A 25,924-nucleotide genomic window follows, 5' to 3' on the forward strand; every position below is an offset into this window, starting at 1 on the left:
TCAGTACACCCACAGAGCAGCCACATCTCCCTTTGTTTATGCTTCCCTGTGACTCACTGGCCGAGCTGTTCTCGGCAGCCATCTGGCTCAGCCAGGGACGGGCTCATGTGGATTCCATTCCTCCCTTGCTGGGTGCACTGGGTCAGTGTCTGGGAGGGCTCCTCTGGGAGGCTTGCGCTGGTTGTGAGTAGGCCAGGCACCCACCGCAGTGCAAATCCCTCAGGGAAGGCCTGAGCCTTATTGCTGCTGGAGCATCAAACCTAAACCTGCCGGGATGGGGGCCCAGTGCAGTGCAAACAGGACCTCCACCCGCTCGCCAGCCTGCAAACACAAGGATGCTTGACGCACACTGGGAACAGGGAGGTTGGGTGATGTGGAGTCTGTTGTGGGTTCAAGCCCAGCACAGTAGTGACTGGAAACTGTCGACTCTTCTGCCTTACAGGCAATGAGTTGATGTCTTAGTTTAATGCCCAGGGGATGTATCAACCTCACACCAAGCATGGGGGCTGATTTTGCAGCCCCTTAGTGCTAGAGGCAAAGGGAGTATTTCTAGCCCCGTTTTACAGATGGGGAGTGGAGACATTAAGTGACTTGCCCAAGGTCGCACAGTGTGGGAGGCAGCTAAGTGGTGCCTGGCTGCTTCTTCTGGGCAGTAGGGGGCGCTCTAGCAGGCAAGTGTGTTTCCTTGAACTAAAGCTATAGGAAAAGCAGGCAAAAGAATGGAAGGGCAGCCCCGGGAACTGCTGCGGGAGGCCTGGACGAGACAAGGTGGGGGAGCCTTGACTGAGGTATGGTGCTAGCTAAGCAGCAGGGGCCTGGGCACTATAGCGGCAGGTGCAATTGAAGTACCATAAATGACACGGAGAATGGTATCCAGCGTAGCCATTGCAAAAGTGGGTACGGTATTTGAATATGCAACGACGGGGAGGAGCTTAGAAACAGGGCCATTTGCTTGGCTGATATTGACCAATTGCAGCTGGGCGTGTTTTATAATGAGCCGTACAGTGCAGGGGGAGCTGAAGCATCTAATAGGGCTGCACAGCACCTGCTTCCCCCACCTTCTAGGGATGCGGCTCCTCAGTCAAGAGGGGGCGCGCTCTTCTCCCCCACCCCCACCCACACTACAGTTGAGAGCCAAGTCCTTTGGGCCCTGCCTGCTTCCCATCACATGGGCCCAGACCTCCCAGGGCGAAAGCAGCTGCCTGCTGCCATAGGACGGTGAGAGACGCTCGAGTTCTAAACCCAGCTCCTGATAAAGGACCCTGCTCCGGCTGACTCCAGACAGATATTGAATACCTTGGGCATGGGAAAAAGAGCCTAGATCAGACAGACTCAGCCCATCCTGGGAAACCTTTGCTCCTCGCTCTCCCACAAACACACCACAAGCCCAGCAAGAAAGCTGAGAGGGCAGAATCCTCCTGGAAAGGGGCTGGAAACAGGATTTCCCTTAACTAGATGCTTTCACGTTCTCACAACTGCGCCAACATCGCTGGTTCGAAACTGGCCAAGATCAGCAGGGGCTTTTGGGAGGCCCATGTGAAATGATTTGGTGGTTTGGGGCCAGGTCCTGAGCTGGTGCAAACTGGCACAATAACCTTATTGAAGTTAATGATGCTGCCTTGCTTTATACCAGCTTATGATCTGGCCCTTTAACTCCAGTTCCTAGAGTGCAGAGCTGGTTGAAATGTCTCAATCAATGTGGGGGGAGGGGAGGGGGGGATGGCTTTTTGAGCCAGCTGGACATTTTAATTTGGGGCAATTTTTTTTAAATAAAGGAAACCACATGGTGGGGGAAGAGAATTTTTCTGTTTGTGAAAAATGATTTTTTATTTGTACAGGGTTTTTTTTTTTTTTCAAACACAGACATTGTTTTGTATGGCTCCTGGCCATAAGCCCCAGCCACTTCCATCTGAGACACTCCAGAAGATTGCACCTTTGAGCAGCCTTTGATCCAGGCATTGGTGAGCTCTGCACCTGATTATGACAACTCAGAATACCTTGCAATGAAGCTCCACACCCTGAAAAAGCAAAATGCAGCAGCAATTCTGCTTAGCAACCCAGGTAAGCATGCATGCATCACCTCAAGGCTCTGCTCTCTGCATTCACTCCCCTATGAACAATGCAAGGGCTCTGCCCAATAACCAGTGACCTCTGTGAGATCAACCCTTGCTACCTCTCCCTGCCTTACCAGGACAGCTGTGTTCCACTGGCACAGTCAATGGGATGACACTGACCAAGAGGGGGAGGCCTGTGGGGATGGGAGACAGAACTGTTCTAGCAGCTGAATATAGAGACTGTGGAACTCAATGTCACAAGAGATCGGAGCTCACAAGCATCATTGCCTTCAGAACTAAATGCCAAGCTCGCTGCTTAGATTTCCCTCAATACAATTTTTATACACACACATATAGACAACATACACTGTCTCATACAGTCACTTTCTCTCACAAACACACACAAATAAAACCCCCCTCTAACCAAGCCAGCTGCTTTGCCTCCAGGCTGGGAAGGAACGAAGCGGGAGAGTGAGATTCGTATTCTTATTTCTATTTGAAAACTTGGATGGTGCTGAGATGCTGAAATGCCGGGGGCCATAAAAGCAGCTGGAGAGATGGTGGCAGTGCAGACCCTGGCATGGAGAACCCAGGCTGGCGAGAAAGCTCCCAGTGTTGGTGATGTGGCTGTATCAGCAGAGGAGACTGGGGAGAGGCTCACCATTACTTCCCATACAGAACTGGCTCATGCCCAGGCACACAGCGCATTAGTCGTGACCTGATTGCCACCTTCTGGTGCATTGTGTCAGAGCTGGAATTGGAAGTGGAATGCTGCAGTGTGGGGGTGGGAGGAGACAGCCTTGCAGACGCTGTATCGCGACCCCCCAGCCTGATCAGGGACAGACCTACAAGGCAGCAACTGTCCTCTCGCCCTGATCCCAGGTCTGAGTCCTGAGATCTGTCCTGCTCGCTCTACTGCTAGGTAGGGTGACCACCTGTCCCTAATTGGGTGGGATAGTCCCAAAATGTACATTTCCAGTCCTGGTCCAGGGCTGAGTGACTCTGGGGCTGCATTTGTCCCAGATTCCCTGCAGCTCCATGCCACACCTGCCCGACACTCACGGGTGGCACCAGCCTCTTCCTGATGGGGGTAAGGGGTGCTGAGGCGGTAAGTAGCTGACCAGAGACCCGGGCTGCTGTGGGGAGCCCCAGAGTTCCGGACACTCCACCTGCCCTGGGCACTGTGCTCTGGAGAGTGGGGACACAGGCTGGGAGCAGGTGAAGGATTCTGTGGCTCCCCACAGCAGCCTGGGGTCCCTGGGCAGCTCTCACCATTACCCAGCTCCAGCCCCTGGCCTGGCCAGAGGGCTGGGCCTCAGGGGAAAGAAGAGGAGCAGAAGGTGGGGCCACAGAGGGAGCGGGACTCCTGCATGTGTCCCATTTTTGCATTTTGAAAAGGTGGTCACATTACTCCTAGGGAGGACCAGGCCTCCTCCCCCCGCCCCATTCTACTCCTTACCGCCTTATTCCCAGTGCTTAATCTGTGCCAGGCCTGAGCCCCGGCACCTCTGGGTTCGCCACGTCAGTTATGAAAGTAAAAAAATTGCTTGAGCCCTGGCACCTAATTGCTTACAAGTTAAGCCCTGCTTACTTCCACCTGCCCCTCCCAGATCCCCAGCAGATGGACATCCCTCAGCTCCAGCAGGAGGTCAGTCCCCCCAGGGAGGCTGGGATTTTGCTGCTGGGTCACCCCACTGATCCAGATGAAGTGTTGCTTGGATCTAGCAGCTGTGGGCGGACAGGACCGCGGGGCGGGGTTCAACACAAAGGTCAAGGAGCTTTTTCCTGCCTGTCCTAACAGCGTGGTTGCCTAGCCAGACAGTTTCCTAATCAAAGCCATTCCCAGGCCCAATGGGCCCTCCCTTCTATGCCTTCAGTTTGTGCAAACACAGCCTGCTCCTTTCCTTCCCCGTGTTGCTAAACAGCAATAGGAGAGACTCATGCCTTATCAGCCGCTTGGTAAGCAGCAGTATTCGTGCTCCCTGGGCAATTATTAACTGGAATTCCAGGCAGCAAGCACAGCGTGTGTGGGCACCACGCAAACAGCCTCACACACAGTCACACACCTACACAGATGCAGAGTGAATGAGCTGAAAAACAGCCAGGTCTGTTCTGCTCAGCCGGGCTCAGTCTTCCCGGCTTGCCACCTTTGCAGCTGGAGTAAACGTATCAGACCATGGCATCAACCTGTCACGACGTGGAGCAGTGGGGGAGGCCTTTACTTTATGCTAAAGCACCACTGCGGTGCGTCCTGGGGTGGCCTTGCCACGATGCAAGACATGACATCGTTGGGTCACGAGAGGGTGTCCTCGTGCACAAGGCAGTGGTGTCCCGGTGCACCACAGCCTAGGGCCAGCATGCTGCAGGATGCAAATGTCAGAGCATCACAACTCAGGCCCGTACATACCATAAATAAACTTTAAAATCCCTACCAAAAGGGTCTCCCTACAGACTACTCAAGAAATTCCGGGATTGTTATTGTGATTTCTATAAACACCTGGGCGGGGCCACTTAGCTAATATGGGGGGCGGGGGCACATAGGTGTCTAGACAGAACACGGAGGTGAAGACCAGACTGAATAGTGTCTCCAGAGCAATAAACGAACACCCAGGGGCTGTGTATCTAATCGCTTATGGCACCCAGATGTCAATGATACGACCCAGCACCCACAAGCAGCCTCGTGCGTCACCAAGCAGGACGCAGTGACTAAGTGTTACTTCCTCCCTTGTGTATGGTAAAAGGTGACCAATGATTGTCACAACACACCAGTGTACCAAAAGGGTCGGTTCTCAGTTGAACACAGGGGGCTGGATCTTCAGGAGGGCTCTGCACGGAGGGTGCTGAGCAGTTTGGAAAAGCTGGCCCTCACTTAGGTGCTTCACACCTAATCCACCATGTTTGTACAGGTAGAGCCAGGTCAGTGAGAGATGATTTTACACCGAAATGGTTATACCGATAGGTCCCCTTGTACAGCTGTAGTTATACCACTACAGAAGTGGCCCAGTCTACTTGTGATGGGCTTTCTAAGGAGAATTCGCCCAGCTCAGCCCACCTGTGGTCATTAAAGCCCAGATCCACAAAGGTACTTCAGCTCCTAACTCAGCTGGGGCTAACTGCTTAGGGGCGCCACTTGGCAGCTAATTGACTGGGGAGCACCTGGGCCTGAGAAAAGGCTACCAGAGCTCAGTGCCGGGGGTGCTCCTAAGGAGATGATGCTCCCAAACAGCAGGCCCAGTGGCTTTCCAAACCTCGGAGGAAAGGACGGGGTAGGGGAAAGGGATCAGCTGGCAGCACCGAGTCACTCCCCAGCCCCAGGAGAAGAGCTGGGGACTCCTGCTCCAGAGCGAGGGTAAATGTTTATAACCCAGCCGCAGGAGGAGGGGCTGTGGTACTCCTGCATACAAGAAGGGTAAGACTACCTGCCCAAGGGTAGATCTGTGGGACTCCTGGATTTAGGCGAGGAGGTCTGTCAGAATTAGTGCCCAGACTCCCAGAAGAAAGGTGGATTTAAGGGGCTCCTTTAAAAAAGAGCTAATCAATATCCCCCCCCCACCCCCCCACCCCCGGAGGGATCTTGATTGAAATACTTTGTTCTGGGAGTAAATCATTGTAAGACTGGGAGCAGAGCCTGGTGGGCCTGCGGGGCCATCCTGTGCCACAAGAGGGTGTGCTTGAGGGCATTGACCTGCCCCTACCAGTATAGCGTATTCCCCTTTCTGTAGCTATACTGCTCTGGGCACCTATAATAATATGTTCTTCTCTGGCACTTTTCATCACTAGGCCTCAAGGCACTTTACAAAGGAGGTCAGTATCATTATCTCTGTTTTACACTGTGGGGAAAGTGAGGTGGAGAGAGGTGTGAATTGCCCAAGGCCATCCAGCAGGCCCATGGCAGAGCAGGTCTCATGAACCCTAGTCCAGTGCTCTATGCACTAAGCCACACTGCCCCTTTATGCTGTTATAACTGTATCCACACCAGGGGAGGCAGGGGGACAGACCTTGTATGGTTAAAGTTGTACAACTTGCTAGTGTAGACAGGGCCTAAAAGGGCGGTGAGCTCTTGAAAATCCAGCTCCAGTGGTAGATGCTGAGCCCTCAAAAACCTGATCCTGAGCTTGCTGGGCCTGTCATGCTGATGGTCAGGGCTGATGATCACGACGCAGGAATGGATGGAAATCTGACGCTCTGTGCCTGCGTTCATCCCTGTTACTCAGGCGAAGTAGCACCTTACTCCACGAGGAGCCCTAGAATCCAGGCTTATGAAAAAAGGTCCCATGAACAGAAGGTCTCCTCATGATTAAACAGGGTCATGGGAATTGCTGATAAAGACCCCTCTCCTAGCTAGAGAGAAATGAGGCGGGGGGAGTCCACCTATCCTGAAAGGAGATTTCCTCCTCTAAAATGACTTCCTTTTTGTAGTATTACATGGGCTCTACCAGGATTAAAAATGTCCACACGATCTTCTTCTGCTTATGCCGCTGTGGGTTAGGATCATTATCCGATGCTGAGCTCTGCCTATCGGCCTCTCTGCTGTACTTTGACTGCACGCCGGAGCAGACTGGATCCTTTGTTCAGGGATGCACATGAGCCTTCGCGTCCTCTAGCTCAGGGGTCGGCAACCTTTCAAAGTGGTGTGTCGAGTCTTCATTTATTCACTCTAATTTAAGGTTTTGTGTGGCAGTAATACATGTTAACGTTTTTAGAAGGTCTCTTTCTATAAGTCTATAATATAGAACTAAACTATTGTTGTATGTAAAGTAAATAAGGTTTTTAAAACGTTTAAGAAGCTTCATTTAAAATTAAATTAAAATGCAGAGCCCCCTGGACCGGTGGCCAGGACCCGGGCAGTGTGAGTGCCACTGAAAATCAGCTCGCGTGCCATAGGTTGCCTACCCCTGCTCTAGTTGTTCCCAAGCAGACACCACTCTGGCTCACTGCTGCTCTCTTCTGGCACAGACTCTCCACTCACCTAGCTTGGCCAAGGGTGGTAGGATGCGGACTGTAGGCAGCTCTGCTCGGAGGCCTGAGTTCACTTCTGGGAGGTTTATGGGGGGTGGTGGTCTGGGGGAGGGAAGGGGTAATGCGGGGAGGGATGGCAGTGGGGTGGGGTGTGCTCTTGGGGGGGAAGGAATGATGTTAGAGAGGGATGTTGCTGGAGGAGGAGATGACGGGGAGTTTTATCCTCAGTGAAGGGGCCAGGAAGAGTATGGATATGTGCGAATCTGATCTAAACTTGCGCTACAGAGGAACACAAGCATGGTGCAGTAGAAGCCCATCGTAGCCTGTCTCTGACAGTGGGCCGTGCTCCTGTAATGCTTCCCACAACACCCCTGCTGGGAGAGGCCAGAACTTGGAGCATCTGCAGATTCCCCCGGTTCCAGTTCTGGCTCCCCATTTCCTCTAGCACCTCATGTTGGGGGAGGCTAGCCTGGGCTCCTGGGATTTATGAGCTCTGCACAACCAAGACTTTGGCCTGTGAGTTTGCTCAGCCTGTTAATGTTTAATGAAAGCCGGGGAATATCTAAGGGAGCTTGCAACCACTCTGGGCAGAGAGCAAAGCTTCTGTGGTTTGTGCTCCAGCTAGTAATCTGGAGATTACATAATTCTGCTCCCGGAACTGCCTTGCATGGGGAGGCGTCTGCTCAGCAGCCCACATGGCACCAGGGCATGGGGCCGGGCCCATGCTGGGATCCAAAGCTAGAGCTGGGGGAGGAGGGCTTGCCACATGCCCCTCCCAGGTGAGACCGAGCACAGGGAAAAAGGACTTTGGCATCTCCCTCTGAAACTCGTCCAGTCCCCATGGCCTCCTGCCAGCCAACCCCAAGGCATTCCAGTTTCCTGCTTAGCTGTGCCTGGGTGGAAGGAGATACATTGCCTACCCAGAGCTCTAGCCAGGGGGAAGTAGAAGGCCCATAGCTGGACTGAGGTGTTTAGCTGGCAAGGTGCCCCCGGAGGGTACCAGTGTTTGGGGCAAGGGTGGGAAGCACCAGGAGTGTCCCATTGGTTAGCTGGGTAGATGCTATCACCCCCATGCAGCCTCTTTTCTGCCCACTCTGGCTGCCTCCCTCCCACTCTCCCTCTGCCCCAGCCGTAAGAGGATCGAAACAAAACCCAGGAGACAGCTGGCTGCCTGGGCCAGGACCTCAGGTGGTGTAAACCAGCATACGCTCAGTGGAGCTTGCACCAATCTACACCGCACCAATTTACACCAGCTGAGGATCTGGCCCAGAGGCTGTATTTCTGGTGACACAGGCAGGATTCCATTCCCTCTGAATTCTCTGCCATGCAATTGGGTGCTAGGAATATTGGCAGCTGCCTCCCCCAGCTCTCTGCCTGGTTCCCTTCCAAGGGGAGGGATTCAGTGGAGCAAATGAAGCTGCCTTTTCTTCTGACACTTCATAAGGGTGTGGCACAAACTGGACTACCTTTAACCCTCGCTTATCATGACAAGGTCAATACTCATGTGTCATGGCAGGGGTCACTATGTCGGATGTCCTGAATCTGGTGGCTACTGCTACAGTATCCACTCCCCCCGGCCCACCCTTACATCCACATCTCTTAAAAATGCATCCCATTCCCTCTCTGCTTTCCACCTCCCTGTCCCAACCATACTGTGTCTTGCTTTCACTCTCAAAGAGGTCACAGTGGAGACAGGAGGGCATCTAGAGAAGGCAACAGGTTTAGAACTAGGAGGCACTTTGTTTTTATGCTACACACAATTTATCCTGTGGAACTTCCTGCTACAAGATATCAGGCCAGATCCTCAGCCGGTGTAAATTGGTGTAGCTCCATTGACATCCACACAGCAACAATGATTTATGCCAGCTGAGGGTCTGGACCATTGAATCCAAGGGCTTGGCAGGGTTCACGCAAGGATATACCCATGTCTGGGAGAGATTTTCAAAAAGTGTGTACGGGATTAAGAAGCGCAGCTGTCAGATCTCCCCCTAAATTGGTAATGAAAACATGCACAGTTAATAAAGATCAGATCAAAATGATAAGGGGTTATAAATCCTCATGCTTCAGGGCATACTCCAACCACTAGCCGACAGGGGAGAGGAAGAAATGTCTCCAGTTGCTGGTTATTCTAGAATTGTCCACTAAGAGGTATCCTGCATCATCCTCTGAAGTATCTGGCACTGATCCTTATTGAGCTTAAATGGACCCTTTCTGATGTGCTACGGTGATTCCTGTGCTCTTATGCTTTGCTACACGCTGCTCTCTTCCCCCAAAGGACTCTGGGAAGGATGCCGTTGCTTCAGCTGCAAAGGGACTTTCCAGTGTGCAGCCCTGCCAACCACAAACATTCACAAAGGATGACTCAGGCCTGCAAGCCTCATTGGTTGAAAACTCCCGACATTTTTTTCTTCTTCAAAGAATAGATGTGAGACTTTTCTGGCTTCTGAGCCTTTTGGGGTCTGATTTTTCTAGCACTTCCCTGCAATCACAAGGGGAAAAAGGATTATTTTTAAAAGAAAAAAGCAAGCAAGCAAGCTGAGATTCCCACCTAATCACCTGACTTCAGGAGCTCGGGCTTTAAGGAAAACACCAGAGAGCACACAACTCTTGATGACAACACCAGAGCTGGCAATACTGGTAGCATGGGGTTCTGGGATTGTAAGAGGCCCTAGAGATTAAAACTCCAGGGAATCAGATCAGGCCAGGTAGAGAGCATGACAGAGAGAGTCTTGCAGCTTGTCCTGCAGCTTGTCTTTGTGCTGATGCTTCTGTGATAACAATCTCCGCGGCTTGCGGGCTGCTGCTGTGGTTCTAAGAACAGAGCTCTGCCACCTTCCTCCAAAGCGCTCCAGTGGCTTTATGCTGACTTATTTTCATAGAGGGGAAAATACAAGTGGTTTTGAATGGAAGCTGTTCAAGAGACACAATGGTTACTTGAGATTGATCCCCGCAAAATATGGGGGTTGCCTGAAATGGAGCCCGGGTCTGGCTCTGGCTTTTTGCAGAATCAAAGCTGAGCAGATGTGAACAAAGCCCAGCTCTCACCAGCTCCTCCGCAGCCATGCTGCCAGTGTCAAGAGAGAAGGTGAGGACTCAATGGGCCGTGGGATCCTGAATTGTCCAGTCTGGGTCAGGGTGGAGGGATGCTGAAGAAATTTCCAACCTGATTCCTCAGAGCCTAAAGCTTTGGACGAACTCTGGGAGCAGCCTTTGAATTCTCCAGGGGCTTCTCCAAAGAGATGGGACATGCTGCAGGACTGGTGGACAGCCCCTTGTTCTGTGGTATCAACAGGATGGGATGTAATGGGGTCACCCCTAGGCTGTTTCAAAGCACTCTCCCCAAGTAAGGTTCTGGGCCTCTTTAGTGCCTCTGGGCACTAAAGTGGGCCCCAGCCTACAACCTCCCTCCCCCAGTAAACACAGCTTCAGTAACCCCCCCACATCAACTCAGTCTGACCACAACACACCACCCAGTCTACTGGGTCCCCTTCCCCGCTATGTTCCCTTTGACTTTTTCTGCAGAACTCCAACCTCCAAGAGCGGAAGGTGCAGATAAATATCACCCAGAGAGTAAATATAACCCTGACGTTTTCTTAAGAGTGCTACGCGCCCCCTCATAAATGTAATGTCCTCCCAGCGTTTCTGTTAAAATATAAAACATTCACTCTATCCATTTGACTTATTAACAGTTGGCCCCAAGTTCCGGCTCTTAAGCAGTTGTCCTCAGCTGAGTCACCAGTTCTGATACCGAGGATGGAAACTTCTGCATCTCTCCACAGTAAGCAGGAAATCTACTAAATTAACATAATAAACTATTCAGAACTATAAAGCATGTTATTACAGCAACATCCATACTTTAAATCAATATCACTTCATTTGCCGATATTCCATCAGTCTTGGATAGAATGCAGAAAAAGGTGCAGGAATAGGTATTTCGCACGCCCTATGACAAATATGAGGATAACCCCAGGGTTCATTCACCACTCCAGGAGTTGGATTTAGACACAGATAAGTACATGTCTCTAAATGTTCATATGTCTTCCCTCCCTAGTTGGATGACCTTGCATGTTGGGTCCCTCGCTAGTTTAAACTAGAGTAATTGGTGGATTCTCCATTAAGTCTTTAAATGATGATTTGAGGATTTCAGTAACTCAGCCAGAGGTTATGGCTTACTACAGCAGTGGGTGTGTGAGGTTCTGTGCTCCGCGATGTGTGGGGGTCAGACTGTTCGGCGGTCAGACTGTTATATGATCGTGATGGTCCCTTCTGGCCTTAAATCTATGAGTCAGTAGAAAGCTCTCACAATCTGTCCTCTTGTGTGCTCCTGGTTTCAGGTTCCACAGGTTTGTTTTGGCATTCAGGTCTTTCACTATCTGGTGTGAATGTCACATCAATCTGATCAGCAGTTTCCATGTTTGCAGGATCAACAACATCCTCATTTCTCAGACATGGATTGAATGTTTCTGCCTCTGGATGCAGTCTCTGTTTCAGGGGTAGTATTTGCTCCATTGCACGATGTAGTTCATCTTTGCTCTCGCTGTCAGAATCACTGGAGTCCAAATTCCTGTCCTGGTTTTGATCTCTTGTGGCACCGGCTTGTCTTGTTCTCCGTGTCTCCCACTGGGTAGTTTAGAGGGCAGCAATATACCAAGCATACGAAGTCACAGGGAAGTAAAGAGACATCTTTCTTTATGCAAACTTTACTTTTCTGTTGGCAGCTTTTCCTGGAACAAACCATAGCATGCTACAGCTGCACTCCTGGGAAACCAGGCCCAAACGTATGCAAAAGTTAAACATCTACTAGGCCCTGCCTACATCCCAAAGTCCACAGGCACAGAGGCCAGCTCCAGCCAACCAGAAATGTTATTTCAGAAAAAACAGGGGGAGAGAATTGTGTCAGCATGTGACTATAATTCTGGAGGGGTGTGTGGGGGTGGTGGAAGATATAGTGTTGCAGATAGACCTATGAAAAGCACCCAGTAGCAGCTGCGTAGAGAGGTGCAACTGCGCCACCTGGGGGCCTTGCCCAGCAAGTGAGCCCTGAACCTGCACTGTGTGTTACCACACACATTGGCAGCTCGCTGCTGCAGGCTGATAGTGCCCATCCCAGTAGCTGGGTGCCTGCGGGGATCTGGGCATTTGTGTGCCTTGGTGTTTATCTGAAATTGCATGTTTCACAGGGTTTTTTTATGCCGCAGGGAACTGTCCGGGCAGCAATCTGGTCTTCTCAGGCTATTTCAGTTGCTGGACTGTCTGTGAATCTGGGAAATCCTTTCCTTGCCCTTAGATATTGCTTATTTCTACATAAGAAAGGCCATATTGGGTCAGACCAATGACCCATCTAGACCCAGTATCCTGTCTTCTGACAGTGGCCAATGCCAGGTGCCCCAGAGGGAATGGACAGAACAGGGAATCATCAAGTGATCCACCCCCTGTCGCCCATTCCCAGCTTCTGGCAAACAGAGGCTAGGGCAGGCCCGGCTCCAGGCACCAGCTTAACAAGCAGGTGCTTGAGGCGGCCAAGGGAGAGTGGCGGCACCTGCAGCAATTCGGGGGCGGGAGGTCCCTCACTCCCTCTAGGAGCGAAGGACCTGCCGCTGAACTGCCGCCGCCGATTGCGGCCTTTTTTTTTTTTGCTTGGGGCGGCAGAAATGCTGGAGCCGGCTCTGGGCTAGGGCCACACCATTCCTGCCCATCCTGGCTAATAGCCATTGATGGACCTATCTTCCATGAACTTATCTAGTTCTTTTTTGAACCCTGTTATAGTCTTGGCCTTCACAACATCCTCTGGCAGAGTTCCACAGGTTGACTGTGCATTGTGTAAAGAAATACTTCCTTTTTTTCGTTTTAAACCTGCTGCCTATTAATTTCATTGGGTGACCCCTAGTTCTTGTGTTATGAGAAGGAGTAAATAATACATCCTTATTTACTTTCTCCACACCAGTCACGATTTTATAGCCCTCTATCATATCCCCCCTTAGTCATCTCTTTTCCAAGTTAAAAGGACCAGTCTTACTAACCAGTCCTCACATGCAAGCTGGTCCATACCCCTAATAATTTTTGTTGCTCTTTGCTTTTCCAATTTCAATATATCTTTTTTGAGATGAGGCGACCACATCTGCACACAATATTCAAGATGTGGATGTACCAAGGATTTATATAGAGGCAATATGATATTTTTGTCATATTATCTATCCCTTTCCTAATGATTCCCAACATTCTGTTACCTTTTTGACTGCCACCGCCCGTTGAGCAGATGTTTTCAGAGAACTAACCACAATGACTCCAAGATCTTTCCTGAGTGGTAACAGCTAATTTAGACCCCATCATTTTATGTATATAGTTGCGTTTATGTTTTCCAGTGTGCATTGCTTTGCATTTATCAACATTGAACTTCATCTGCCATTTTGTTGCCCAGTCACCCAGTTTTGTGGGATCCCTTTGTAACTCTTCACAGTCTGCTTTGGACTTAACTATCTTGAGTGGTTTTGCATCATCTGCAAATTTTGCCACCGCACTGTTTACCCCTTTTTCCAGATCATTGTTGAATAGCACTGGTCCCAATAGAGACCCTTATTTACTTCTCTCCATTCTGAAAACTGACCATTTATTACTACCCTTTGTTCCCTTTCTTTTAACCAGTTACTGATCCATGAGAGGACCTTCCCTGTTATCCCATGACTCCTTACTTTGCTTAAGAGCCTTTGGTGAGGGACCTTGTCAAAGGCTTTCTGAAAATCTAAGTACACTACATCCACTGGATCACTCTTGTTCACATGCTTGTTGACCACCTCAAAGAAATATAGTAGATTGGTGAGGCATGATTTTCCTTTACAAAAAACATGTTGACTCTTTCCCAACAAATCGTGTTCATCGATATGTCTGATAATGCTTTTCTTTACTACAGTTTCAACCAATTTGCATGGTATTGAAATTAGGTTTACCTGCCTGTAATTGCCAGGATTGCCTCTGGAGCCTTTTTTAAAAATTGGCGTCACATTAGCTATCCTCCAGTCATCTGGTATAGAAGCTCATTTAAATAATAGGTAACATATCACAGTTATTCTGCAATTTCACATTTGCGTTCCTTCAGAACTCTTGGGTGAATACCATCTGGTCCTGGTGACTTATCAATTTGTTCCAAAACCTCCTCTAATGACACCTCAATGTGAAACAGTGCCTCAGATTTGTCACTAAAAAGAATAACTCATCCTCAGCCGTGAAGACCGATGCAAAGAATTCATTTAGTTTCTCCACAATGGTCTTATTTTCCTTGAGTGCTGCTTTAGCATCTCAGCTGTTTGCCTCCATAAGGCAAACAAAAGACTCTAGGTAAGAGATAAAATCCAAATCCTGAGCCACGCGGGTGCTCCCTGATTCTCCTCAAGGGATGAGGGATTCAGACCTGTTCCCAGATATCTCCCCCAGCCCAATAGCAGAACTAATAGGGGGAAAAGAGGGTGACTGCCATCCCAGTGGCCTTTTGGTGTAAGGGTGGTGTGTTATCCATCATACTATGGAACTGACAAAAGGAGGTGTATGACATGACTTTTCACAAGGGGCTGGAGCGTGAGCCCATCCTGCACTCACTCACCAGTGACAGCGCCTGTCCTGGCTCTGTGACATGGCGCACAGGGTAGTGTGACGCTGCGACCCCGTGTTCCAGGTCGGGATGTCACTCACGTAGAGTTGGCCTGGCCACCCCTCCGTCATGACCAAACCAGAGTGGTGTTGCAACCCTGTGTGCCAGATTGGCGGGGGATGTCCATAAATTACATAACACACTCTAGGGGTGTGGGTCCTTCCTTTTGCACCTTTGTTTCACTGTTACAAGTGTGTGTGTGTGTGGGGGGGAAGCCTTGAAAAATCACCAAAAAAATTGGCTGTCGGGGACTGTCCATAAATTGCATAACAGAGCAGGAAGCCAGGCCCAGCTGAGCAGGGCAGGAACCATCAGTGCAGGGTGCATGCAGGGTGGGCTCGCTCTCCAGCTCACCACCAATGACCCATCACCCTGCACTGACCAAGTGCTGAGATCCCACCCACGCTTTGGGCTGGCCCAGATTTCTCAAGGTGCCAAGTTCACCCAGTGCCCCCCCCACTCAGCACCCCCCAACCCTGCAACCCCCCAACTCTGCAACCCCCCTCAAACCAGCAGCGCTCCCCCCATACGCAGCACCCCCTACGAATGGGAAGCCCAATGCTAAGCTCAGCCCCCCAGTTGCTCCCCGGCCCCAGTCACACACCCTAGGCCCAAACGAGGGGCAGCGTCAGGGGTGGGCAATGGGACCCCTCCTCGAGCCGGACCCATCGCCTAGCCCGAGCTCGTTCGCTCCCATTCTTTTCCGCCAGGGGGCGCCGCTCGACCCTTAACGCGGGCACCTGCCCGCTCTGTGCGTACGGCGTCGCCTGCCCGGTCCGTGCGTGCGGCGTGACGCTAGGCACCGCCCCGGGCGCATGACGTGTGCCGGGGGCTAGCCCCGCCCCCTGCCGGTGCGCGCGGCGGCCGCAGTCTCCCGCTGCAGAGTGCTCGGAGCCGGCGGGGCCGGAGTCTTCTCAGTGAGCGCTCCCGAGTGGGTCCGTCCGACGCCGGCTGCTCCCGCCCCGCCCCCGCTCCGGACCCCCCGGGCGGCGCTGCTGACCCCTCCCGACCCGGTTCGCCCCCCCCCCCCCTCCCCGCAGCTCCAGGATGTCGGTGCCGGATTCCGCCGTCGGGGACGAGATGAAACAGGCCAAGGAGATCGAGGACGCCGAGAAGTATTCCTTCATGGCCACGGTCACCAAGGCGCCCAAGAAGGTACCGGGGGCGCGGGGGGGTCCGGTCCGGGGGTCCGGTTCGGGGGGGGGCAGGTCCGGTTCGGGGGGGGGGTGAGGCCTGGGTCCGGGCTGGGGGGGCAGGCCGGGTCCGGGGCAGAGGGAGGTCCGGCCTGGGGGGGGGAGGAAGCCTGTCCCGTGTAGGAGGGTCTGGTTGGGGGGAAGGCTGGTCCCGGGGTAGGGGAGGTCTGGTTCAGGGGTGGGGTACGGATTGGAGTGAGGATGCAGTTCAGCTCCCCAAGAGACCCTGTTGGAGGCTGATCCAAGGCTCGGTTTGGGAGGGCCTGGAGATGGGGGGTGGGTAACCGTAAAAGCCTGTGAAGGGGCAGTGTGTTCCCTGTGAGTGGGGACTACAGGTCTCAGGTAGGGTGACCAGACAGCAAGTGTGAAAAATCAGGACAGGGGGTGAGGGGGGTAATAGGAGCCTATATAAGAAAAAGACCCAAAAATCGGGACTGTCCCTGTAGAATCAGGACATCTGGTCACCCTAGTCTCAGGGGAGCTGGCCATCTGCTGTGCCTCCCATGGGTTGCACTAGGGGACGGGAGGAGAACAGGAGCCCGTGGGATGTGGATGGGGGAGCTGTTTGCAGGATGAGGTGTCCCGGCGTTGTAGGGAGGATGCCAGGTACAATGTACAAGGCTTTGTGGGGAAGGTGCTAGGGAGAGTTGTGATGGCCTGGTACAGATATCTGTCAGGGGGGAGGTGGGCAGGTTTGGGGGTTGGTTAGAACCGGGCAGGTTATCTGCTGTGACCCTGAACTCAGGATCAGTAAGAGGACAGTGTTGCTGTGACTTGGAAGGGTGGATTTGTGGCTGCATGGACTGGGGCATGATAGCAAGATGTTGGGTGACCCAAGGGATGTGATGGAATATTTAAGGGGTATTTAGAGAATACAGCAAGCCAGGCATTTTGGGGAGCAGGACAGGCATGCTCTGTACCTTTGTGGGTGTCGTGGACAAGTTTGGGCAGCTAATGAGAGGAGGGGTTTGATGACAGCTTTGAGGGAAAGACCAATCTGCAGGCGGGTTTGTGGGAATGTAACTCAAGCTTCCTGGAGTGCTTGCTGCACTCAGCATTCCCCTCTTGTCCATTCACCCTTAAAGTGACTGAAATTCTCTCATCTGCTCCTCTGTGCTAGCAAAGGTGAGAGCCCTCCTGTAGACTGGTCACTGTGCTTTTACCACTCCGTCGTTGTCTAAATTCTGTCCGAGTAGGATTAGATAAGGGGGTAGTCAGCTCTTTGCTACAGCCACCATTGGTAGTTGCACTACTGGTGAATTTCAGATCTTTGCGTGTGTAGATGCAGCTGAGACTCTGGGATTTAGACTTGCTGTGGAGGTCCCTGCTGTGTTGAATATCATGTTCTCCCCGAGGTTGCTGCCACATGCTTCAGTGTTAGGACTTGAACAGAGTAAATGGGAAAAACACCAGAGCCCTCAGCCCCTGGAAATGCAAAGCCTTCCGGCTGAGAATTTTTTGATTGTTGACATAGGTGCTGGAATTTTAGAGGGTGAGGGTACTGGTTTCATCTAGAGGAGGCCACTTAAAATCATTTGCATTTGAGACATCCCCTCCTGCCTAATCTCCTCAAATAACTAGCATTCAGCTGCCAGTGACAGAGGAACTCAATGGATATCTGTCTGTTTATGCAGACTGTGGATGTAGCCCAGAGGAAGGAGCAGAAGAATGCAGAGGCTAAGAGCTGCTGCTTTCCAGAGGTGGTTCTGCGGCTGCAGTCATGCTTTTGAGAGAACTAAAGCAAACTCTTTTCTTTTGATTGTTGTTACCTCCTTCCAGTCTTGCACGATGGATTATGAAAGTAACAGTCTGAGGCTTGTGACCACATAAGCCATAATGTGGCAGTGATATGGGACAGACGAATATACTGTAACACTTAAGCAGCCCATGGGGCTGGGGGAGTTGCTGTGGTGGTAGTGTGGGAAACCCCTTTAATGTGAGGATGGGGGGTACATAGGGTTTAGCTCAATCCAGTGTTCTTGTGGGAGAGGCTCTGGGAGGGCTGATATACTTGGGTGTATGGGAGGTAATAGTTGCCCCTTGAAACTACTGCCTTAGTTCTAGGCCTGTTTCATAGCTTGATGTGCAGTTAGCAGGTTGCAATGCTGCCAAGGCCCTGCCGGGAGCACTTCAGGACATGCAATGAATGGCCTTTGAGGCGGATAACATCAGTAGCCAGTGAAATCTTGGGTGGCATTGCCATCAGTAAGAATGAATGCTTCAGGCCACCACTTTCCCAGCCCACCCGGTGATTGTGAATAGCACTGATAGCAGAGGCGTTGGCAAAAACTCCAAAGTATACAGTGCTAAGTGCCTAGAGCTTATCTCAGAGCTCAAGGCATTTTCAAGTTGCCTCATAACAAAATCATAACCATTAACAGGCCTCTTTCCTTCTTGAGACTTGTATTTATTTCTATTAATGCAAAGCTGATGTGACTTGTGTGTCCCTTTTTTGAGCTTTGAAACTGCCCCCCCTTAGCTCCACATCTCAGGCAAACAGTTGAGAGTGACTCCCTGTATTGGCCAGGAGAGAGAGTCCAACAGCAGGCTTGCTCTGAACAAACCATTTTCTAAAGGCGGTGGGCATGAAGATCAGACATAGGGGGAGGATGGGAATATCTCCAGGATTTGAGAGTGCTGGTACTGGCTCTGTCTCCTTTGTACTAACCATTCTAAAACAGCTTTTCAAAGAGCAGTCTTGTGTCACTTGCTGAGAAGTGCAGTGAAAGTGCTGACAGGAATAAGCATCTCTTGGTGTTCATTTGGACAGGCTGCAAATGTGTTCAGTTTCCCAGGCTGAGTGCCTCACTTGAGAAGCTGGAGGGATCATTAGCAAGAAGCAACTCTGATAGGAACTGGGCTGTGGGAAGAGCCCCATCAGTGGATTTTCTGCAGAAGTAGATGTGTTCCTCATGTTTGATCAGCCCTTTCTGGCAGCCTGAAAGAGCCGGATGGTGAGATCCCTGTTAGCTACATATCCTGGCCTTGAGGAGCTCCTGTTTCTTCTCTTGTCATTGAGTTGGTAAAGGTTAAAAAGTGAAGCAGCAGGAGGTAAGTGATTAAGAGATTAAATGTGATCAACTCTGGGTTTAAATACAAGGCCAAAGAAGGCGAGGTGAACTGGCATTCGACCCTGCACAGAAATGGGTGGTCTTTTCCCCCCCCAGTAGATTGGGGGAGCTAGTTTAGCTGAGGCTCCCTCTTGACTGCAGTCTACTTAATGGAACTACTTTTGCTTTGTCTTTTCTGTTAGCAAACTAACACCAGCTTTGTTCTCCAGTGATACTACCCCAGTGCAGTGGGCAGCTGAAGAAAGGCAGAGAGGTATACTTAGTCTAGGACATTAACCAGTGTGTTCTGTACTGTAGTGCCTAGATGTTAGTAGGAACTTTAGAAACAGATGGACTGCCACCAGCAGGTTTCCCTCCAGCGGTGAATTGTGTTGAGGGTTTTATAGATACATCCAGAACAGTATTCTTGAAATGGCTCAGGAATCTTACCCTGTTAGCAAAGAACCGAAATAATCTCTTCCCTACAGCTCACTGTCAAATGAGGGGCTGTTCAGTATAGGGTGCCTAGTTGTTTGAACTGTTTTCATTAGGAATACCAGTTTCCTCAAGTCCCTCCTATTCAGTGAGCAGGGCTTTCTGGGGCTTTGGCTTATAGACTATTTCAGTGACAAGTGATTGTATATTCAGGTCGGAGTGATATCTGCTGTTAGAATTCATCCCACCTTAGATCAAAGTAGGGAAAATGTGCTGAGACAGTAGTGATGGGTAGAACATCAGGGAGCCCTGACCTTAACTAGGGCTGACTACAAAGCATAGTATCTATCCAGGGTTTCTATCATGGACTCAAACAGCAGCAGCTTAGTGACATATCTCTGCAGTATCCTCTTGTCACACCACCTATGAATAGGGCCCTACCAAATTCAGGGACCATTTTGATCAATTTCACAGTCGTAGGATTTTAAAAATAATAAATTTCATGATTTCAGCTATTTAAATCTGAAATTTCACAGCATTTATAGGAATTCTGATTCAAAAAGGAGTTGGGGAATGGGGGGCACAAGATTAATTTGTGTGTGGGGGTTGCGGTACTGCTACCCTTACTTCTGCGCTGCTGCTGGCGGTGGCGCTGCCTTCAGAGCTGGGCAGCTGGAGAACGGTGGCTGCTGGCCGGGAACCCAGCTATGAAGGCAGAGCCGCCAGTGCCAGCAGCAGCGCAGAAGTAAGGATGGTATGGCATAGTATTGCCACCCTTACTTCTGCGCTGCTGCCTGCAGAGCTGGGCCCTCAGTTAGCAGTTGCCGCTCTCTGCCAAGCTCTGAAGGCAGTGCAGAAGTAAGGGTGGCATGGTATGGTATTGCACCCTTACTTCTGTGATGCTGCAGGCATGGCACTGCCTTCAGTGCTGGGTGCTTGGCTAACAGCCACCACTCTCCAGCTGCCCAGATCTGAAGGCAATGCAGAAGTACTGCGGACCCCCCCAATAACCTTGTGACCCCCCCCTGCAACTCCCTTTTGGGTCAGGACCCCCAATTTGAGGAACACTGGTCCCCCCTGTGAAATCTGTATAGTATAGGGTAAAAGCACACAAAAGACCAGACCTCACGGGGGGAGACCAGATTTCACAGTCCGTGATGCGCTTTTCATGGCCGTGAATTTGGTAGGGCCCTACCTATGAAGCTTAACAGCCCAGCTTACACCTTGATCTACCTTGCCAGGTGTGAGCTACTTTTCATCAGGTTGAACTGCAGTCAGTTATGCTTATTCATGCAACAGAACTGAAATGTTTTCACATTTCACAAGGGCTAAAAGCTGTCTCATGCTCCCTGCTCTATCAGGCAGACGAGCTCCCAGCACCTGCCCAAGGCTCTGTCCTCCTTGACCTGAGAAGCAGGTAAGTGTGGTATTGTTCTCTCCCCCCCCCCCTCCCCCGCAATGAAACCAGCTGCACTGGCTCTGTGGGTTTTTTGCTTCTGAACCTGTGTATGATGGCATCAGTGGAATCCCGCTGAGGCTGTGTTCTAGGGGTGCCAAGGAGAATACTAATGTACTGCTGCAGCTTTGCAGTGGTACAGACTCAGAGCTACTCTGTGCATGGTGGGGGAAGGACAGAGCCAGGGAAGACTGGGGGCTGGAGGGAAGGGAATGAGGCACTGGGAGGACTGAATTTGGGGTGGTTGGGGGGGGTGGATATAGGTGCAAATGGGATCCAATTAGACATGATTTAAATCCCTCTGGATTGCACTCAGTGCATAGAGCTTTTGTGTCTATTGCTAATTTTTGAGGTCACTTGCACAAGCTGCTCTGGTGCTTTCCCTGGTGCTGGCTAGGGCCTGTTTGCTCCTGGCACATTAGTCCTTCTGTGGATGAGGTTAGCTGTACCCTTCCCAGGGCAGAATTGCCACATGCTACACAGCGCCTTTCCGTAAATACAAGATTACTCCCAAGGGGTATGATGTACTCCATTAAGTCCGTGCTGTCTGTCTGCAGGATACCAGTGAATCAAGCTACTCTGACAATCTGGGAAGGAAATGTGTTCTGGGATGCATTTCTGGCGTCTCTCGAGTGAGCCAGAAATTAGAGATGGAGACGACCACTTAGCTCTCCTGCCAGCAATAAGATTTTTCCCTCTAGGATCAGTACACTTTGGGGTTTCCTCCTTTCATCCCTGGAGGCTGTCACAATTTAGCCAATAGATTTCCTTATCAAAGCTTTTCTTAAGAGTCATTCTGAATTTCTTTCTGACATAGATTTGCTGGGATTAAATTATCACCCATAAATCCTCCCCCACTCGTCAGTTACTTGGAGATGGTTCTATCTCCACCATGTCACTTCCATAGGCTATGTCTACAGTGGACAGTTAACCCAGGTTATTGGCCTCCAGTCTGAGGAGTTGGGTTAGCCTAGCCCAGATGTGAGCATCCTCACTGCAAAGACCTATCTGTCCACTGTTTGCACACTTGCCGGTGTGTGACTTGGAGCATATCCCATGGTTCTTTGTGCTGAGATGCTCTAGGATTCTTTCCTAGTCAGTTGTGTCAATTGCGAGAGAACTTGTCTGTCCTTCTGGGGGAATTGTGGGAAGCCATTTCTTTCTGATCTTCCTGCAGTTTGTTTGTTTGTCTGCTGACAAGGCGCCCAAGCCTGGATGCAGTATTCCAGGTGCTCTTCCATGAGAGACGCAGAGAGAGGAGTTGTCACCTCCCCGGTTCTGTACTGAGATGCTTCCATATGCACAGCCAGGAGTTAGTGGCCTTTCTTCTAATTGCTGTCTGCTGTAAGTTGCTCTCAGCATTACTACTTTCTAGGTTATTCCCACTACTGCACAGCTGTATTTTTTGTATAATTTTTCTGTAAGTATTAACAGCACTCTTCCAAATTGAATCTCATTCTGTTACCTTCCGTATTTCTGATATTGCTAGAACCCTTTATATTTCTGCCAGCCCTGGTATTCACTGCTCCTGCTGGTGTGTAGTATTGTCCATACATTTCATTAGCATACTCTTTACCTCCTTTCCAAATCTGTAATGAAGAACTGAAATTGGACCGGCCCTTGCTGTGTTCCCCATAGTAACCTACTGTAGGTTCCCCCAGGGGGCTGAGCAGATCCTTCTGTGCATCTTTGCTATGTTTGGGCTGAGGTGAGGGGTGATTACTTTTATCAAGTCCTATCAAGAGGCCCTGAGCTCTTCCTGATGGGATTCTTCCAAGGGGAATTCTACTTGTTTCCCTCCAGTGATAAGAGGAGAAAGTGATCTGATGCTTTGGATTCACCAACATAGATTTTGAAATAATTCTATGTAAGTTTAGGGGAGGAGGACCATAGCTGATGTGGAGAACCTGAAGGGGGCCCATTCTTGCACACCAAGATGATGGCGACTTTTGGGATCCACTTGAATGAAACATGCATCCTTTCTGCTTTGTCCTTTGGACTGACATTCCAGGGATCCAGTCCATTCGTTCTCCATATATTCGCTGCTGTGGCCATTGGAAATAGGCTGAATTTCCAACTTTGACACTTCAGCCACTAGAAGGGTGATTAAAATCCTCCCTGTATTCCCTGTCCTCCTTTGCAGCTGCACTGTCAGGAGTCTCAAGAGTCTCATTATAAAAATGGCAGTTCTAGGTGATTAGGGATCACAGATCATGCAGGTACAACCCTTTTTGAATAGTGCAAGTTTCCCTGTCTGCTCCATCATGATTACTGTTATCAAGTCCTGTCAAGAGGCCCTGAGGCTCTTCCTGACGGGAACCTGGTTCTGGTACAAGCAGTGCCCGTTCTCAAATATAGGAGATCTAGTGGTGATAGTTTTTTAAAACTCTTCCTGAAATGGACGGTTGTTTTGCAGTATGGAACAGGCTATAACAATACTTTCTTTGGGATCCTGACAATTCTTTCCACAGTTGGATTCCAGCTTGGACAGTGTTTACATCCATTTGTTCCCAATTGCTAAGGTTTCTCAATCTTGCTATGGGAATCTGCTCTCCGGGGCCAGGTTTGAGCTGACTGTTGGAGATAAACATTTGACATTTTTAGCAGTGCATTGTCTATTCATCTGTTTTACATACAGAGGATCCTGTTTTCAATGGCTACCCAGTGGAGTGGCAAATCAGTTGCTTAATGGAAGGGACTTAATAAAGGGGGAACAGAATTGTGCAAATAGAACTATGCTTAGTATGGTTGCCTGGTTTTCAGAACAGGATGTTGTCTAATATAGAAGGCCCCTTTCTTGTATGGGTTTCAGTGCGTTTATAATATATTTATATGGTCTCCAGTGCATGAGATGTTACATTTTGTGATAAAGTTCTTGAATTTCCCATTAAGCTCTCTGATCAGTTGAGCATTCATAGGTGTTTTGTAATGGAGAGAATCAAACCCTAATACAAAATGTGCTCCAAACTGAGGGGGCAACCATATGTAAGTAGGACACTGAAAAGGTACTCACCTCATTTGAGACCAGCAGTGGACTAGAACTTAGCAGGTTTGAACAATGCCACCGGTGTAGACTTAATGGCTTTATCAGTCCATAAGCCATAAAGCTAAGCAGGCCTTTATGAAAGTTTACTTATGCTCCGACCGTATTCATTTAATTGTCATTAAAAATGTCCCTTTTTCCGAAGGCTAAATGTAGCTCAATGTTCTCCACCCAAGCTCAAAAACAGTTGTTGACCTGGACTCCATGGGACGCTGGCAACGTGGCAGCAGAAGTTAGGCAGAATGTGGAGGCTCCAGACAGAGAGGTGGTTCTCGGCCTTGCAGAATGGATAGAGTGAATTCTGAGCAGCAGTCTTGGCAAATTTGTTCTTGAAATCGAGGCTGCCTCTGCACTAGGAAAATAGCTTCTGCTGCACCTGGAGTCTTGAGGGATTTGTGCCTTTGAGAAGGCACGACACGGATGTTGCTGCTATTCATGCCGCTCGTGGGGCTACCCAGCTGCCCTGTCACATCGGGCCAGTTGAACTGTGAATTTTAATTACACTGTCTGATCAATACTGTGACCTTGGTAACGGGCTCGTTGCTGCTGTAGAATCTGTTTACTTCAGGTTTGTAGCAGAGAAAGGACTTCACTGGCCAGGGACATGATGTTCTGATTAGTCAAACAGGCAGCATTGTAATGCAGGGTGGGAAGCCTGCTGCTGCAGGGGAAGTGCGTATTGCCTCAGTGCTGCCTACTGTTATCCTTGAGAGAACCATCAGATCCCAGTGCTATCCTGGCTCTCACAAGGGAGTGGTTTAGTTCATAAATACCAGAGTGAGGCAGCAGGGGCCTGTACCAATGGGGGATCTGTCTCTTTTCAGGCTTCTCGGGGTGGGGGAGGTGGCTGGAGCCTGCCTAAGAGCAGCCTGGAGGCAGTTCCCTTTGCTCCCTCTTGCAAAGATTCTCTTTGCGTTCCTTTCATTGAGGGACTTGGACCTTGGTGCTGTGGAAACTCTGCCACTTGACCCTGATGTTTTCAGGAGTTCTCCCCCTCCCTGCCCTTCATCAAAAGTCAGGATCAGAATATTACACATTCTTTTCTGGTACCACAGGGAGAAGATTAATTCCAACCTGGGCATGTTTGGAATGAGAGCATTTTGCCAATTCCTATTGCACTTGGATCAAGAGACTGTATGCATATAATGTGGCCGCAATCTTCCCGTGTAAAACAACCTATTCGCCAATAATCTCCTAGATGCAGTTCCATGGGCTATTGTATTTCATCCTGTCATCAGGTGGAGGCAAGATAAAGATTGACTCCTGATGACCCCTCTTACTTAACTGACAGGAAACCGGGCTGATTCATTCCTCAGCTGGTGGAGGAATTGCAGTGCAAGGCTGGTGGTTCTTCGAGTATATGTCCCTATGGGTGCTCCCTTGTAGCATGTACGTGCGCCTGTGTGCTCTTGACTGGAGAATACAAAGCAATGGCCGTGGGCCTCCCCTGAGCAGCACTTTGTGCTCCCAAATGAATCATAGAATCATAGAATATTCGGGTTGGAAGAGACCTCAGGAAGTCATCTAGTCCAACCCCCTGCTCAAAGCAGGACCAACACCAACTAAATCATCCCAGCCAAGGCTTTGTCAAGCCGGGCCTTAAAAACCTCTAAAGATGGAGATTCCACCACCTCCCTAGGTAACCCATTCCAGTGTTTCACCACCATCCTAGTGAAATAGTGTTTCCTAATATCCAGCCTAGACCTCCCCCACTGCAACTTGAGACCATTGCTCCTTGTTCTCTCATCTGCCACCACTGAGAACAGTCTAGCTCCATCCTCTTTGTAACCCCCCTTCAGATAGTTGAAAGCTGCTATCAAATCCTCCCTTACTCTTTTCTTCTACAGACTAAATAACCCCAGTTCCCTCAGCCTCTCCTCGTAAGTCATGTGCCTCAGCCCCCTAATAATTTTCGTTGCCCTCCGCTGGACTCTCTCCAATTTGTCCACATCCTTTCTGTAGTGTGGGGACCAAAACTGGACACAATATTCCAGGTGTGGCCTCACCAGTGTTGAATAGAGGGGAATAAACATTCCCTCAATCTGCTGGCAATGCTCCTACTTATACAGCCCAATATGCTGTTGGCCTTCTT

General features: G+C 50.2%; 1 protein-coding gene and 1 long non-coding RNA gene across 4 annotated transcripts in view; one reads left to right on the forward strand and one right to left on the reverse strand.

Moving 5' to 3' along the window:
* Positions 1-8,715: 8,715 nt before the first annotated feature.
* LOC122173604 (uncharacterized) lies at positions 8,716-11,744 on the reverse strand. Its single transcript, XR_006174180.2, has 2 exons — positions 10,869-11,744; positions 8,716-9,492 (listed from the first exon to the last, which is right to left on the reverse strand). It is a non-coding gene; the product is annotated as an uncharacterized LOC122173604 (long non-coding RNA).
* Positions 11,745-15,483: 3,739 nt separating this feature from the next.
* The window catches only part of AHCYL1 (adenosylhomocysteinase like 1), a 40,125-nt gene continuing 29,684 nt past the window's right edge, over positions 15,484-25,924 (forward strand). The window contains exon 1 of one of the 3 annotated variants that reach the window (XM_008175654.4): positions 15,484-15,810. In XM_008175654.4, coding sequence (XP_008173876.1) covers positions 15,703-15,810 — 108 coding nt within the window. In that variant the 5' untranslated portion in view covers positions 15,484-15,702. Of the gene's footprint in view, positions 15,811-18,251; positions 18,900-25,924 lie in introns of those variants that run through there. The other 2 variants (XM_008175655.4, XM_008175656.4) reach the window with 2 other exon arrangements.

This window comes from Chrysemys picta, chromosome 4 (genome assembly GCF_011386835.1).
Source record: "Chrysemys picta bellii isolate R12L10 chromosome 4, ASM1138683v2, whole genome shotgun sequence".
Classification (NCBI taxonomy): Eukaryota; Metazoa; Chordata; order Testudines; family Emydidae; genus Chrysemys; species Chrysemys picta.